This window comes from Ixodes scapularis, unplaced genomic scaffold, assembly GCF_016920785.2.
Source record: "Ixodes scapularis isolate PalLabHiFi unplaced genomic scaffold, ASM1692078v2 PGA_scaffold12__126_contigs__length_90152505, whole genome shotgun sequence".
NCBI lineage: Eukaryota > Metazoa > Arthropoda > Arachnida > Ixodida > Ixodidae > Ixodes > Ixodes scapularis.
This window is the reverse complement of record NW_024609838.1, coordinates 29,404,920-29,422,198: the sequence shown is the minus strand read 5'-3', so window position 1 is coordinate 29,422,198 and position 17,279 is coordinate 29,404,920. Positions and strand designations below refer to the sequence as shown.

The following is a 17,279-nucleotide window of genomic DNA, read 5'->3' as shown; positions in this document are numbered from 1 at the left end:
ATGGATCTCTTCCCAGTCAGCTTCACCGCATGCGTATACAGTGCAATTCACTTACAACCGTTGTACAACAAAACTCCTTGCGTATAAAACTCTAATAAGGCCGACCTTGGAATATGCTTCAATTGTGTGGGACCCTTCTAGACAATACAAAATTGATAAAATAGAAAAATGGCTGCGAGGTTCATATTAGCTAAGAGAACCGACTCCGTCAAAGTATGCTGGATGATGTCGATCTGCCACTTTTCTCTAGCCGGCGGAAAAATGCAAGTATAAAGTTTATTTTTATGCTAAAAAAATAACTTACTCAACATCAACCATTTTTAAGTTCTTATCCCCTGCCAATCTAGAACACACAGGAAAGGCCACACCGCCCAACTATGGGGTAAAAAGGGCGAAGAATGACAAGTACTCATGCTTTCAATGCTGGGTTTCTCTATAAAGGGATTCGAAAAACTGGGGTCGGTAAAACGGCGTTCGCTAAAACGAGCTTCTCTGAACCGCATGCTTCCGCCTCCTTCCACACAGCATAGTTGACTGTGATGGTGTTGATCGTTTTATTAATAATTTGCTCAACCTGTCGACGGAGTCTTAACATCTTTGTACGCCGAACTGTTGTTTCGATCGTAGCATTGAGTTGGTGCTGATGCCTTGTTTGTTAAATTATTAGTATTTTTATTTATGATTTGATGCATTGCTATTTTGGCAACTGTGATTTTTTTTTCTTAAATTCCAAGTTTACGTTAACGTATTTCTCAGCAGTATGCACATTGCTGTTTTTCCTTGTGTTGTTATTGCTGCGCTGTAACTGTTATTGAGTTTTGTGCCTGATTGAAGAATGTATATTTCGTCATATGTTGGGTATTTTGCATGGTTTTGTTACCATCACTCCTGCAACGATCCGGTCACGGGTCAACAGTAATCACAAATAAATAATTATCAATTTATTGAGTTTCAAGACTAAAAAGGTTCATTCAACGCTCAGTTTCTAGTCCAGATACAACGATAATCGGTTGTGACTTAATTTTCGGGTACTCTCAATACCGTTATAAAGCGGATCGCACTGTACCTTCTTCCTCAGCCTTGCTTCCCGTCGTCGCCATCCCCGGAGGTCGCCGTTACGCAGTACCAACATAATTTAGCACCCATCTTCGCGCGCATTTCGTCTTTTATGACGGTTCTTTTTTCGAGTATTGGTAGTACTTTCATTGCTTTTTAGGCTGCATAAGAAAAACAACAACAATGAAAACCGATACAACGTCACAATGCCAATGCGTTTTCAGCCGGGTGGAGACATGTTAGGCCGCCCCTCTATTCCAAGTTCGCGGACAACTAGATGGAAAACCAAACGGCGCCCATTACACGAAAAAAAAAAAAAAAAGTTCCACAGAGTCACTTATTCATTATAGAAAAAAAAAAATTGTAACTTCACACGATCTTCGGTCCTTCCGAGAGTAATAATATCCACATCCGACATATAAAACGATCTGATTAGATATCTCGGACACTGATCTAGCCTGGTAGGACGACCACTTACTCGCTTCTCCCCTTATCGTCTGCGCAATTAAAACTTTGCTCGGGAAAAAAAAAATAGAAATTAGTTGCCTAAAAATTTCCGGACCGTTCCTAAAACTCCGACTTCGAAACCGCCCCCTCCCAACTCACTTCACTACATAAGAATGGAAACTGGTCGCAACAAGAAAGAAAGAGAAAAATAAAATAAAAAATACTAAAACGCACAGCACGTCTTCTTTAGAGTAGCAGGCGAGTTGGGCTTCGCGAATGGCACCCCACTCTCCCCAAATTATAGGGTTCCAGCCTTCCAGCGCGCACAGCCAAGCAGAGCACCTTCCAAAAGCTCCCTCCCTGCCCCACCATACCACTTTTCCCTCTCCCAAGGCGTGCCTTTCCAAAGCCATCTATCCCTCCCTTACCCCCTAACAACCAGGGTTTGCGCGCCCGCCGGTCTCCGCTGTCTTCCGACGGCGAAATGCCTCTTGCCGCCTTTTCTACCACCTCTGGTGGACGATGAAAAAAGCCGGTCGCTGCACGTTTTTGAACGGGCTGCGTCTCGTTCCGTGGCAGACGCGTCTTAGGTTTTCAGTACCCTAACCTAAATAAAATGTTCTTAAAAAAAAAAAAATGGATTGGTTGAACTTAGTTGCATATAACGATCAGACCTATAAAAGCTACTCATACAAGGTAATTGAGTTGCAGTCATATGAGCAGAAATGTAGCAAACATACAAAAAAGAAGAAACGCACATCATACACATAACAGTGAGACTAGATCAATGTGAATTTCTGTACTTTTCTGTATAATGTTGAGAACTGTAACTAACCCAAAAATGCGACGAAGTTGCAGTTAGCAAACTTTACAGCTCTGCTCAGGACATCAACTGGAAGTGTACTTGCACTAAAGGGATACTACAACGAAATTTCGGCGCTCAATTTTTGGCCTATATGTGTTCGAGGGAGCAGTATCACACCGAACACACCACTATCCTGTTAAAAAAGTAAAGAAAAGATATTTAAAAACGAATTTAGCGATTAGCAAAGAGCACCTGGTGGATGTCGCTAACGCCTTGTTTGTAATGCCAGTCTAGGAACCTTGAGAGGTAGTGACGGTAACTGTCTCGCCTCCGGCCACGACAAGAGAAGAGGGGAAGGAGGAACACCCCACTTCCCGAGAATCCCTTTTGTGTGTCCCAGAAGTCGCTATTGTCCCCCTACAAGATTATAGAATATTAACCGGTCACTCAAAATTCGTACAAAAGCAGCCGCTTCGGTGGCTCGAACGACTAGGCCATCCTCTCGACGTCAGCCTCGCCGTAGCTTTGCTCGTCCCGAGACGAACTACGTCATTATTGCGTTGGATGTCACATGCTCTCCGCTGGCTGTTCTCCAAGCGCTTGCCAGAGTGGGCCGTTCATAACGAAAAATACAGCCACCAGGCTCAACATACAAATGTGCGATCGTTATTTACGGATATCGTGGATCATATTCAGCCTATTTTTGAGCACGGCTGGTATATTTCAAATTTCGTTGAAGTATCCCTTTAAAACTAGAAATGGGATGCAATTGAAAGGGAAGGCCAACACAGATGCCACAAAGCAAAGTACCATGCTTCAGCCATTAACAGCAGAAGCCCTTGGCGTGTATTAATTATGACGCAAATGAACCTTAGAAGGGGATACAACTTGCAACAAGAACTGTAAGTATATCGTGGAAAGATATACCAGCCTGTTGTATTCAATACACCCAGTACCTGAGCTTGAGACAAAGTGACACTTCTTTATCAGCTTCCTTCCTCTCGTACTTGTCCACCTACTCAGATTAGAGTTGCGTCCCACGGTCAGGTTAATTTTCATAATGCTTACTACACGCTGCTATAAAGTTTTGAGAGCTCGAAATATGCGTGGCATCAGTATTGCAAGACGCCTTTCACCGAGAGTTGGCAAAACTTACATGTGCGTAGCTGCCATTTTGCTCCGTTCCTCGATAACTGCGGCCTATGAATGTAATTTACATACTAGCTCAATATGCCACCTGAGGAGCTAACTGAAATTTGCCACTCCAATTAATAAGACCATACTTCAACGGTTAACTTGATTTTATACAACACAAGAGAGCAATTGCTTTTGGTTCTTTATCTTGATTATGAACGATCCTATTATATTATCATGTAATACTTTGTACTTCATAGTGCCCATAAAGCTTTGCGTAGACAGCTTTTTCTTATGATCCAAACGCTGAAGCTTGCTTCTGGAACAAGCTCCCAAAGTGAAGAATTTAAGGAAAGGACACTAAACTGCAAGCGCCGACTTGGGAACCTGCCTTATTACACAATGAAAAGCATCTTTAACAGCGACGGAATGTAAAAAAATGTGGAATAATCTCACAACCCAACTAAAATTTTTGCAAACACAATTTTGCAAAAAAATGCACTGCCACATGGATGTTCATGTAGCGTGGATTGTCCTTTTATTCTTCTGTATCGCCGAGTGCCTATCAATTAAATATTTTTTTTAGACCACTACCCTTTAACTGTAAAACAAACATAATAATTTTTTTTTAGAGCGACGATTCCTAGCATGAAGTCATTCCATGAAAACGTATAAAAAAAGGATGTCGGAAGTTCAAACAGAATGAAAAAGGAACGTGTTTTTTTGTGTGTGTGTGCGCGTACGCGCAATAAATTCCAAACGAAAAAGACGCTTACCTCGTCCAAATGTTTGGAAGCGTCGAACACGGACATCGTAAATGGCAACTTGTCGTAGATGCCCTATAAAAAAAAAAAAAAAAAAAAAAAAGGAAGAAAAAAAGTTAATAACAAGTAGATAAACGAGCGCACACTTAGGTTTGCATAGATGTTGTGACGCGCTCGCGTCTGAAGATTTCTTCTCAGCAGTCGCATCGGGCGTACAACTTCCAATGGATATACCGAGAAATAGTAATGATCTACACGAATCCGCTACCATCCAGCTGCATAGCTTCTGTGAAACGAGCACGAATAGAGTTCGGTCTATACACATATATATATATATATATTTAGAGTTCAAAATATTTTTTACAGACGTCCTCCTACGTTAAAATGTCTTCAGGTAGTCGAGAATAACAGCGTATCTGCGAAACGAACACGCATGCATTGCTGAGAGAGAGAGAGAGAAAACGTTTATTGAAACAACAGGAACGGGGTAGGGGAGAAAAAAGTTAGGAGCATTGCTGACAAAAAAATTTTTTTCGAGGAAAAATAAAGCTGAGTTTGTGTTTTAATTTAAGACACACCAAATGGATTCTCTACGTCAGAAACTATTTCACGTAAGGGTGAATTACAATGTCGCTGCAAAAAAACTGTATCCACCCATCTTAAGGAAAAATCAAAAAGTAAAAAAAAAAAAAAAAAAAAAAAAGGGGGAGGGGTTACATTTTGTACAATTCCCAATTCTTCCTTTTTTCTTTTTATTTTTCCTTATCGGTGTTTCTGCTCTGAAGCAAGTCCGAACAAGATCGAGAGCGACCAAGTGGCACAATGGACACAACACTCGAGCATGTTCTCAGATAAAAACGCTGCACGCTCGGCAGAGCCCGCGTCACAACCAACGAATTGGACCTCTAAATGGGAAAAAAAAAAAAAAAAAAGCACACAGAAAACCGTAAAATAAAGATTTGTCGTTATAAACACCACGCACCGCATTACAAACAAAACCCGCACCGCCTCACATGAACTGAACTGACTCAACTCACGTTAACACGAACATGCAAGCCCTTCCTAATTACTATTAAAAAAAAAAAAAGAAATTTAAAGGGGGGAAAGTGTAACTTAACAGAACAAAACACGCACGTAAAAGAAGAAAAACAGTTAAGCGAGTGTGATGACGAGAAAACGATCGGAGCGATCAGCCAAAGACAAAACATCGAGCGCTCCGGCGTCTCCATTCAGGAAATCAAGCGAGGTCATTAGTCAGGCAAGCGTCGCGGATGAAAGACGCTGCATCCACGCTGCGCTTCTGCCATAGATTACGCTTTTAAAAGGACACACTCCACAAAATTCGTTCGCCGTTATATAAAAGAAGGACTCAGTCATACGTGGTGTCCTACATGAACCGAAGTTTGAGCCGGAACGGGGAACGTGGTCAGATCATGCGCGCGACCCGACTGAAGTTGTGGACACGGCGTAAAAAAGAAACGGAACTTACCTGCATGGCTGTGACCCCGAGCTCTTCGTTGCTGATCTTGCGTAGATGGGAACCTAGAGATCGAGCCTCAACTCGCAGATAAATACTGTCCCCAACGGTATCCTGGCGATTCGACGATGAACCGTCGGCGCCGTTGATTTCTTTCGCGAACGGCGTGAGGAACAAGTTGCTCTTGAGAAACTCGTGCACGCCCGAACGGTTCGCAAACTTGCTGATGTTCCCGAAGAGTTTCATCGAGGCCTTAGCCTCGCCTGCGAACGCCGCGGATCCGCACAAGAACGTCAGGAAAGTCCACAGGGCGGCACGGATGGCCCGAAATTTGGCACTACTGCCGAAGCGAGCGGCCATTTTCTTTTTTTGCTAACTCGGAGGTCAACAAACACAGCAGCGGTGATCTTGCTGGAGTAGCGACATGGTATTCACCGTCGTAGTTGGGATCCAGTGAGGGGGGATCACATTGTCGGGCGCTCGGAGAGTTTCACTCGCAGCACGGGAAGCAGGCACATCGCAGACCGCGTCGCGACTACGAGGACGCTACAACACAGGAGAGCTCCACCACAGAAACACAACACGCATGGCTAACGCCGCCAACGCCGCCTTCGGCCGCCTGTCATTAGCGTGCAGCGAATGGCTGTCTGCTTTCCGATTCGTCATTTTACAAAACAAGAAAATCAGCCTATATTAGTACTTAAACAAATTAATATATCATATAATAAAATATCAAGGTTCAATAAATAAAATATGCTTCATTTAAACATTTTAAGAAATTTTCTAAAAAATATTCTCTGCGGCCCAAAACCAAGATGGCGCAGCCCACAGACTAACTTCGTTCGGTCGAGGTCGTCGAAGACCTCGAACGTTATGAAGGCTCAAAAGTAACCATGTTCGCGGGGAGACCGATTCTTTGTTTTCCCACGAAACTATCGAGACTTATAATCGCACTGAACAAACTGTCGTCGGCCAATCACAGATGCAGCGGAAGCACGCACAATTCCCGAAGGACGCTATGTCGCAGCAGCCGTAAGCTTGTTTCGCAATCTTTGCGTTCGCGGTTGCATAGTTCATTGCATTCACAACTTACGGACTCACCGCTGCCTCTCCCAGGTTTGTTAAACGAGGAGCGCAACGAGTGGAAGGACCCAGAGTCAGAGGACCAAGTGTGAGTCGAGGTCGTGTTGCCCAGCACGGAGTGTTCAAATTTGTCAACTTCGAGGGGTTTGTCTCAATTCCAGAGTAAATATCACATACATTAAAAAGGACGGTACCAGGGTTCCAGTACGTGGAAAAATAGGCGACAACCTTCTGTACTTGGCCCATCGGTACGGCGTCGAGATGGAAGGTAAGCGCACGCGTGCAACAGAGGCAGTGCCCAATGCTTTTTCAATCCTAATGCGTCTTCGCGCACATACGAAATGATCAATGTGATAGTTTTGTGTTGACGCGGTTGGTTCGAAATTGCGATTCGAGGCAATACTAAATTCATATTTATAATATTGGCGCGTCTCGCAAGTGCTACGTTGTACGTGTCGGTATTAATTTACGAGGCTGCACATTGTTTCATGAAATCGCCATCCTGCCAAGTAGATTTTGGCGCATCATGAAGTTGCGTTACGAACATATACTAGATTATGTTGGCGATGTATCAATAAAATCGCAGCATACCTATCAAGCACCCTCCTTGAAATAATTGCACTGAAATAAACTAAAATACAGGCAATGTTTTTTCCACCCTTTGGAACTTAGCGCAACGATTACACACAGTCCAAAGTCCCAGTAAATATATTGCGTGATGTTTTTAAACGAGTTGATGTGAAAAGCCTGATTCACATGATGCGATTTTACTTGCCATTTTGCAGTTGTGACGACATCCATGTGGCCAAAACGGGCAGTGGGAGCTACTGTAAAATCTAGCAAAATCGTGTGATGTGAATCGGTCTTCAGAGCATTTTCTTTGAGCCTACCTGTACTTCGTACATCCAGGTGCCTGTGAAGCATCTCTTGCGTGCACAACATGTCACGTTTACGTGAAGGACGACTACCTGGACAAGCTACCCGAAGCCGATGAGAAGTGAGTTGATGTCGGCTGCAGCACTCCTTGTTTGCTCCAGGCAAGATGGGAAGTTCGGTACCATTCTTTTGTCTTCTCCTCCAGAGAAGAGGACCTTTTGGATCTGGCACCCTTCCTTAAGGAGAACTCGAGACTAGGTGAGAAGCGAGAAACATTTAGACATCTCATGAAACTAGCCTGTAGAGTTTAGTATGAAGCAGGGGTCGCAAACACGCGGCCCGCAACATCCCATGCCTGCTAGTCCCCGTTTCTATATCTCGAGCGTTCCTGCAGCATGCACCATAATGGTCTCGTCATCAATTAATTTCTGCTGAAAACAGCTCTGTCCTTATAACACACGTTGACTTCACCAACTCCCACTCACCAGAAGCACCTGTCAAAGGTGAAGCTAAAAACTTGGGCCTCTAGCCATCAGAAAATATTATTGAAATACGAGTATTTTATTTTCTTAAAAAAAGCGAAACTTGTTGTATGAGGATTTTTTTTTTTTTTCTTGACACATTGAGTTTGATTTAATACCGAGTGGATTGAGCGATGGGGCAAGGGCAGTGTGCTTTCCGTTTTGTTACATTGAAAAATGCCAACATGCTGATGTGGTGCAGGGTCATTTTAAATATTTATATCACACCAAATAGGGGCCCCAAGGTTAAAAAAAATATATATGTTTGATGCTGAATATGTTTTTGACAAAAGGACAGTCTTACAAAAGTCAGAGCTCAAGTCCTCTTCTCTGGGATGTTACAGAGAGACTCAACTGCTTTGCCATTGCTGGTTTGTTATCTTTTTTTTTTTTTTTCGCACTAAAATTGTTTGTTTTATTTTGCTCTACGATGGCCCCTGGCATTGGGGGGTGGGTTATCTGGCCTCTATACTGGGGTGGATTTGAGACCCCTAGTATAAAGGCTGAACTCCACGAAGTGAATATGCAATGGGCTAATCTTGCTCGACAGCACATTCACTTTGTGCGCTGTGCTAGAACCACCGTTCCGGTGCCATGTGTGGAGCAGACATCCCACAATTTGGCGATGCTTTTTTGCAACTTTCAGCTCCTCACATCGCCGACATTGTGTACAAATTTTGACGATGTCGGCAATCAATCAGCCAGCACATCAACCAACTAGCACGATTGACAAGCGATCTCAGTGCTTTGTTTCACCTATTTTGAAGCGCAGACGCCGCTATGAGCTAATGGGACCAACCAGCGTTAAAGGGCAACATCATGGCATTCGTCCATCGACCTGTGCGTGGTCTTTCATCGACTAAACAAATCATGTGCAGCTAATGTCCCGTGACTTGCGCTTTTAGTATGCGTTTAGGTTGTACGTGTTCGAGCCTTCGACTGTGTTCCGACCCAAGAAAAAAACAAACTATACGCTGGGTAGACACACCGTGAAATACATATTTGTACCACCTTCCTCTCCTCCTACTTCTCTAAATATTAGTCAACCAGCAATGATTTTTTTTCTTTTGCCTATTTTGTCAGAGGCGTGGCACAATTGTTAGCAAAAATAGCACTGTGGTGCAAGATGAAGCAGACTTCCGTTCATGGCAGGATTTGGTGCAGCTCTTGCGTCACAACTAATCACACGTAGCTCTTTGCTTTCTATGCGTGCGCTCTATGCCCTGTGATGACCGACCAACATCACGCCTACAGAACCAATTTCAGACCGGGCTTTTGACACACCGTTGAGAGCGATTGCATTGTCACGTTGCTCTCCACCACGGCAGTGGCGGGGCGTTAAAACTAGAGAATGGACATAAATTGTAATTTGAGATACTCCCCTGACGTGTAAATAGTTCATACATCTAATTGATTATGTTGCAATGAAGGACTATTTTTATAATTACTTCGAAGTAGCTCAGCAGCTGCTTTGAAAGTAGCCAATGCTGCCCCCTGGTGGTTAAAACTACAAAACATACGGAACACGTTTATATGGGCTTACAATCTTGGCCTCCGTACTGTACACTTTTCTCAGTCTTTTTTTTTTTTTTTTTCTGACATTGTCAACACGATTGTTGTGTTTCAGGTTGCCAGATCATTCTTACCAAGGACATGGAAGGCCTGGAAGTGACCCTTCCCCTGGCAACGCGCAACTTCTACGTAGACGGCCATGTTCCCCAGCCGCACTGAACAAACGGCCTCAATTCGCACACGCAATGAGGCCAGTTTTCGGTGGTGATGTACAGAGCAGCGATAAAAGATTTATTAACAGCGGATGCGTATCTCTCCTCTCGTCCTCATAAATACAAGCTTGCCGCGAAGACGATGTCCCTCTTCATGAGCTTGACGGCTGCAAGTACAAAGGGCGCCTCAGTCTTTGGGGCGTCCTAACACGGATATGCTTACCTTCTGAGAACTTGTTCTCGAGTTCGGTGTTCCCGATGCACTTGGCAGCTTGCACCAGCTGCCTCAGCAGCTCTTCTAGTCTTCTCATGCACCTAATGATACTGCCTGGAAATTATCAATTCAACTTTCAATTAACAGTGTTGGGGGCACCCGGACAAAAAGCTGCCGCAAGATCAAGAGTAAACCGATCAAAGCCATCGGACCCCTAAACAGAGTTGCACGGTACGAGGTAAAATTTACATTCTCCTCGTCTCTACGAACACGCGACTCGTTTAAGAGTGGGACGTCGGATGCCATTTTAAGACAAACTAAGCTCGCTGCCGTCCAGACCTCCGTAACACAAATATGACTTTGATTCCAACTTCCGAAATGCCCGATGAGCATTATTCGGGGTACCGCCAAGTTTCTTGTGCACCAAGGTTTGATACGAAACGACGCTGTCTTACTTTGGGAGCACGTGACGAAGTGACGCAGCAGTGTACAGACATACAAAAAGCAGTCACGTGCTCAATTGTTTACTGTCGGGATGAGAGTGGCGTCTCTTTTGGACGCCCAGCTTTTTTCATGCGGTCGTCGTCTTTTGCCGTGTGTTGGCCGAGCGCGTACGCTTGACACTCCCGAGACGCCCAAAAATGATCAAATGTGGGAAGCTCTCACTGGGGTACGACAACCAAAAGGCCTCCCTGCCGTTCTCTTTGTGTTAGTGGCTATACAATGTGCAAAAACACATCGTTCTTCAAATGTAGTAACCCCCCATAGTCGTAGTATATAGTATGGTAGAACCCACTTCTAACAAGATCCACCAATATCCGCACGACGCATCGGTAGTCTTTGCCGACAAGATTCTGACGGGGGATGCGGGCGGCACGGCACTCACCTTCGAAGACGTCCGTCATCTTGCAGACCTGCGCGAACGATGCCCCTTTGCTCCAGGAGTAGATGACGTCCATGAGGTGGGGCTTGAACGACTCGATGTAGCGGTCCTCGTCCACACACAGCTTGGCGTCCTTGGTCACCCTGGCTATGCGTCGTGCCATGTCCTGGAGAGAACGGTCCGAACAAGTTCAAGACGAGGCAAGACGTGAGCGTCTCGTGTGTCAAGAATGTTGGTGTTCCGACGTGCCACAATGTTCAACGACATCTTTCCCGCCATTCTTTTTCCGGAAGTTGCTGCGCTGTCAAGCTGATGGGGTAGTGGGAAATACACACTAGTCAGACCAATCATCCGCCTCCTTTCATCACCTGACCCGTCTTCTCCATGCGTGGTATGGAGGGAAGCATGATCACATGCTGAAAGGAGACTTACGATTGGTCTGAGTACGTAGCTTCCACTGTACTGTCAGCTTAGGGGCGTACGGTGCATAATCACTTTCAAGACTGCCTCCGCATAACAACAGCGCCTATTTACAGTGCTTACCAACCAACCATAGCCGCATAACAAGCCAGACACTATGTGCACTGTCCTTACAAAGTTCTAGACTTCTGCACTGCTTTATTGCATTAATGCCGAATGATGTTTTGTTTTGTCCCTCCTTCATGTTTTGTTCTTTCTAGTATTTAACACCATCTTACGTTACCAAACAAAGCAAGGCTGTGCGGAAATGTGCACACACCTCTTTTTCCGCCATTAAAAATTGTCGTCTAAGATCCAAGGGTATCGATTACAATAGTCCTCGTATAATCAAAGAACCAACGAAATTGTAGCCCCTTACATTGGGCAGCCCATTTGCTTTATTCCTCTGAAAGGTTAGAAGCAGATGGTTAACAAACCAGCATACGCGCATACTTTTATTCGTCCGAGTGAAATCGGTTTATTGCCTCGCTATCATTTGTATCGAGGGTTCTCCAACTCAGTTCCCAGGAACCAAGGGTTTCCCCAAAGTACCCCCATTGGTTCTTCAAACTCCTACACTTCCCCAACCGTCCCCACCCCTAAGAACCCGTTTCCCCAGTTTAAGTGCTATCTTGCCAGATCTAAGCCAACTGTAGTCGCATAACAAGCCAGACACTATGTGCATTGTCCTTCACAAGGTCTCTAGACTTCTGCACTGCTTTATTGTATTAATGCCGAAACTGAGAAATTTTCAGTCTTCGCTATCAATCAAGAGAGATCAAAGTATCTCAAGACTGAAAAGTTTGAAAAAATTTTATATCATAACCCATGCAAACTTAGAAAAAAGACAGTAAGGCAAATTGCTAGGCAATTTTGTTGCATACGTGAAATGTAACATCACAAATGTTTAGTGATAATCCGAGTTTCCAGACGTCAAATGCCTACATTCACGGCGCTCTTCGTCAGATAGTTTAATACGCACTATGTGTACACAGTTTCACGTATCCGTGACAGAACTTGCTATCTGAATTTGTCTACTGGGAGCAGCAGCACCTCCTGGTAGCACTGATATGCAATTGGTGTCACGCAATGTAAATCCCCCGCTAAATGTGGCAGGGAAGCTGAATTGGTGTATTGGTAACGTGACATCATTTTACCTGCTAAATTTAGCCGGGAAACCGAATTCGCATTCAGGTCACGTGACGTCAATTTCGCCATTAAATCTAGTGGGCAAACTGAATGAGGATAGGTAACATGGCATCATGTCACATGACATCAATTTCTCCAAGCGAGGAAACTGAATTTGTGTACAGGTTATGTGGCGTGAAGTCATGTGACATCATTTTCCCCGTTAAATTTAGCAATCAAACTGAATTGGTGCTGAGGTCATGTGGCATCGATTTTCCCGCTAAATCTAGTGGGGAAACTGAAGTCGTGACGTCACAGGCCACGGCGTCACTTAAGGGTGACACTACCCAATAGGGTTAACTTTTTAACCTATGGCTTAATATGAATGAAATTTAGAGTATATACTGGAAGTTGCAAGGCAGAATGCAGTGCAAAGTTTCATCAGTGTACATGAGTTGTAAAATAACTTGTAGTCATTTTTATCAGGAACACACCGACTTTGTTTAGGAAAACTATCGTTGGAGAACTAATGTAACACCAAACATTTTTCTACTCTAGATCTGCAGCAGAATGCCTAGAGTGTGCAGCTGTGAAAAGAAAATTTCCAAAAAAGGAATTTACTTCATGCTAACATTGCAGTGAAAAATCAAATAAATTTTTTTGCCTTTTATGTCAAGCACAAAATCTTAACATCTTTTATAAAAGACATCCACAAAGTCAAAAAACAATTCCATAGTTGCACTGCCCATAAAATTCCACTTAGGAAAAACAATAAGCAAGTCTTTCCTCTTGTCCCATTAAGAAACAATAGTTTTCCTAAAATGAAATTTATGCCAAAATGTGGAACGGAGAAAAATGTGTTCAAAGTGTTTCAACCTTACCTTTTCTTTAGCTTCAAAAAACCGAAAATAACTTATAAAAAATTAACTATGTGGTGTAAACTAATGAAACTCTCTGGAAATACTCTCCAGGTGCTGATGGATGTAAATATGACATTTTTCAAAATCAACTTTTTTTGCAGAATATTTTTTCTGGGTAGTGTCCCACCCCTAATCCGGCTTCGTGAAATATGGAGCTACTAATGAAAGAACATTTCACGTAAAAAAGGAACAATGCATAGTTACCTGCATCTGTCGGAGTGGACCGGAGAGCTCCTCGGTCAGGTTTGGCATCTCGTTGGACTTCTCCTGGAAGACGAGGCAGCCGAGGAGTGCCGTCGCCTGGTGCACGTCCAGGTCGTTGAACATGTTGTTGAAGATCATCTCCGTCACCAGCAGCTCGTCGGCACTGGGCGATGCGAGAAAACCTCAGCACACGCAAACACACATGCCCCAGCATGCTTGTTTACGTTGAAGCCACCATGAGTTCCGACAGGATCTATCGTGAGTCTTGGTAGGAACGAGCAGAAGTTTTGATGTGAATGAGCATGGGTTTCTATATAAGCGAGTATGAGTTCCTACACGCATGAGTATGAGTTTCTATTTATGCACAAGTTTCAAGTACATGAATGAGCACAAGTTTCCATATCAGTATGGCTTTCCTATCAGCTTTTACATGAGTGAGGTCAAGTTTGTATATGAATGAGCATGAGTTTCTATGAGTGATTATGACTTCCTACGAGCGAGTACGAGTTTCTATACGAATGATTCAAGACTCTTACATGAGTGAATATGGCTTTTTATGTGTGAGTATGAGTTTGTATATGAGTGAGCTCGAGTTTGCATACGAGTGAGCACATGTTTCTAGTGTACGAGTGAGCACAGTTTCTGCATGAGTGAGTATGAGTTTCTATGAGTAAGCGCAAGTTTTGATATGAATCAATGTCACAATGTCCGTGTCCACCGCGCAAGCTTCTACTCCACATGCTGCCAAGCTGCAACGTGTTAACATACCCTCATACCGGCACCATAACCTAGCCTCCAACGTTCTAATCTTCCAAAATTAGCACCTGTATTTCAAATTCAAAAGTAGGAAGTCGCCGATCCAACATTCAGGGACGGCATACCTGCTGATCTCGCAAGCCACTTTCCCCTTGATCTCCATGACGTCTGCGGCAGTGCAGTAGCCGAGCCGGCGCAGCACTCGCTTCCTGCACTTGAGCTCGTCCATTTGAAGAAGAGACTTGGCCTTCTTCAGCTCCATCTTTACCTCCTTCATCTCCTTCACCACCTGCACGCAGCACACGGAGCAGACTTAGTTCAAGCCCGTTCATGCTCAAGAAAAGCTGGTACTCGATATGCAATACATCACCTAGAGGCTCAAACAAATGCAGGGTGGTGACTTGGAAATCCTAACACTGGAAAACTGATTAACCCTTCCATCAACCTAGACTGCAATCCATTCATTTTTAACAAGGTGCCTGGCTGTTTCCCCGAGGTAGGAAGGTCGAGAAGAAAGAGCAAAAATGCCTTTATTATTTCTTGCACATTTCTTTATTTATAGAGGGAGCATTGTCTTTTACAGCAAACCACTTCAGCATTTGATGCAGCTGCCATCCAGAATGATTTCTAAGGCTTAAATAATTTCGTAAAAAACATTTTCCTTGTTAGAATTTTGTGGGCATTGCGGAGAATTAGATGAGGCAGTTAGACTGCACAATTCTATCTATGCCTCAACAAAAAGTAGCCGAAAACGAATTGCATAGCTTTTTGCTGGTATTATATGTTTCAGTAAGTGAACTCGAACAATAAATTTATCAGTTGCTTAAATGATGGCGACTAATTGGATAACAATATTTAATTGACAATCAGCCTCAGCAAATCTGATTAAAGGTAAGCAGAGTCAGCTATATAGCAAAAAACAAAAACTTACCTATATAAAAAAAGATATGATTTTATTTCCCCAAAGCATGTCACAGAACATATTTGTGTAAAAAGTTTATAAAAGCTCCAGATGTGATCACCATTTAAAATGGTCGATATCTGAATTTTGTTTCTTTAAGCCAGTAGTACACAGCTATACTATTTCAAGTCGGACATCTCCCGAAATAGAAAAGGTTTGCAAAGCACCGGAATGCTACATATCCAATTGTGAACACCTCTGTATCTTGGATACCTTCCAAAGTCTTAACAGTTCAAGTCTGCACCAGAGTTGGGGAAGATTTTCTCTACAGAACAGCCCATTTACAACAACCTTTTGTAACAAATTTACATTATGACAAACTCCTGTCATAACAAACTTCTGTTATAACAAATGCCTGCTATAGCAAACTTCTGTTGTAATAAACTTATGTTATACCAGACTTTTGTTATAACAAACTCCTGTTATACCAAATTTCTGTTATACCAAACTTCTGTTATACCAAAACTTCTGTTATAACAAACATGTATGAAGGAAGCAACAAACTTCGAGCTTTGAGCAAGGCCTGTCACGCACAAATGCCTGCATTTATAAAATACTCCCGCTATAACAAGGACGTTTTGGAAAAGTTTTCTTGGCTGCACTTGACAACCAGTAGCGTAGCCAGGAATTTTTTCTTTTTTTTGGAGGGGGGAGGTGGTTGAGGTGGCTGGGATGTTCATGACCTGGGGTGTGGAGGGGGGGGAAGGGGGGTCAAGATGCATGTGTATGTTTTAGGGTCTGCTGGATTTTGGGGTGGTAATGGCGGTGGGTGGGAGGGGGGGGGGGGGGGGGGGGGGGGGCTGAAGCTTTATAAGCTTCCCCCCTGGCTAGCCAATGTTGAGAACAGCTCACCATCATCTTTTCTTCATAGTGCGAGTAGAGCCGCTTGAGTTCCGGACTCGAGTGGAGAGGGTGGGCGTACATCCGGCTCTCGAAGGCCTCGATTTTCTGCAGAAAAACAACCACTGTGCATCTAAAGAAACCAACAAAGAACCATTGGAGGAAGACGCCTAAACCAAACAAACAAAGTCAAGAACATAAATTACAAGCCAGCACATTATTACACACAGTACTGCCACTCCTATAAATTGCTTAGCAAACCACTGTCACCTTAGCATTGCACAGAGTGAAAGACAGTCGAGATTTCCTTTAGTGTGCATAGATCCGTGTCCAGCTCAACCACCATATACACTGTGACAGTGTTAGCATGAACAAGCGATCACCATTTTTTTTTTCTTCTAGAATCAAAGGGATGTCATTGAAACTAGTCTGCTGCAAAGTGCTCATCTGGAGCACTAACCTAAGCGGTTAAACTTGATGCCCGACAATACCCTTTTAAAAAAGAAATGGTGAAAAATTGCTGATGTCGTGTATGTGCTAACAATCTCGTGCAATGTATGGCACCAAGATATCGGTAAAATGTGAAATATTTTGTCAAGTTGATTAGCCACAGAGAGGAAAGAGAGGGAAGCATACTTTAGGAAAGGTCAACACCTGCATCACGGCAAAATTTGTTGCAAGTGGAGGTAGCAAAAAATACTGTTCTGGAACAACGGGCCAAGTTCATACATCTGGATACTGGACCTTGTCGATTCAAACTCTACCAAAAAAAGGCCACCAACAAACCTGTCACTTACAAAGTCATTTCTTCCAATTCGCAGCAAACTCTCCAGTTTACATAGATAAAAAAAGGACATTCTCCACTTACTTCTGGTGGTCAGAAACAAGCCAGCATATGACTGATTGTGTTAAATTACCAAGATTGACAAGCAGCTTGGTGCAAAGACAAGGACACTACACTTTTCATGCCTATGCCCAAGTTTTTGGCAGGGTCACCTTACGGACGACCCGAGCATGAGCAGTGGGC

The 17,279-nt window shown here is 43.5% G+C and overlaps 3 protein-coding genes across 3 annotated transcripts in view; 1 reads left to right on the top strand and 2 right to left on the bottom strand.

Annotated features, from left to right (window-relative positions):
* Window positions 1–6,313, bottom strand: part of LOC8026437 (VWFA and cache domain-containing protein 1) — a 69,236-nt gene extending 62,923 nt beyond the window's left edge. The window contains exons 1-2 of the mRNA XM_029971958.4: window positions 5,696–6,313; window positions 4,219–4,281 (exon numbers count right to left, since the gene is read on the bottom strand). Of these exons, the coding sequence (XP_029827818.3) occupies window positions 4,219–4,281; window positions 5,696–6,043 (411 nt within the window). The 5' untranslated portion in view covers window positions 6,044–6,313. The remainder of the gene's footprint in view (window positions 1–4,218; window positions 4,282–5,695) is intronic.
* A 175-nt stretch (window positions 6,314–6,488) lies between these two features.
* On the top strand, window positions 6,489–9,980 carry LOC8026436 (adrenodoxin-like protein 1, mitochondrial). The gene is made up of 6 exons (XM_029971961.3): window positions 6,489–6,715; window positions 6,800–6,854; window positions 6,928–7,034; window positions 7,676–7,763; window positions 7,848–7,900; window positions 9,791–9,980. Exons 1-6 carry the CDS (start codon window positions 6,577–6,579, stop codon window positions 9,892–9,894), a joined length of 546 nt encoding a protein of 181 aa, XP_029827821.1. The 5' UTR covers window positions 6,489–6,576; the 3' UTR covers window positions 9,895–9,980.
* The window catches only part of LOC8026444 (exosome RNA helicase MTR4), a 38,133-nt gene continuing 30,784 nt past the window's right edge, over window positions 9,931–17,279 (bottom strand). The window contains exons 21-26 of the mRNA XM_042289497.1: window positions 16,265–16,360; window positions 14,577–14,740; window positions 13,696–13,858; window positions 10,988–11,150; window positions 10,111–10,215; window positions 9,931–10,054 (exon numbers count right to left, since the gene is read on the bottom strand). Coding sequence (XP_042145431.1) covers window positions 10,002–10,054; window positions 10,111–10,215; window positions 10,988–11,150; window positions 13,696–13,858; window positions 14,577–14,740; window positions 16,265–16,360 — 744 coding nt within the window. The 3' untranslated portion in view covers window positions 9,931–10,001. The remainder of the gene's footprint in view (window positions 10,055–10,110; window positions 10,216–10,987; window positions 11,151–13,695; window positions 13,859–14,576; window positions 14,741–16,264; window positions 16,361–17,279) is intronic.

Bases quoted from the DNA above. Each gene is read 5' to 3' on its own strand.
- LOC8026436 (XM_029971961.3), top strand. From the start codon at position 6,577: ATGTTCGCGGGGAGACCGATTCTTTGTTTTCCCACGAAACTATCGAGA. The intron at 6,716-6,799 runs GTAAGCTTGTTT...TGCCTCTCCCAG, and splicing joins GACGCTATGTCGCAGCAGCC to GTTTGTTAAACGAGGAGCGC. The intron at 7,035-7,675 runs GTAAGCGCACGC...TCGTACATCCAG, and splicing joins GTACGGCGTCGAGATGGAAG to GTGCCTGTGAAGCATCTCTT.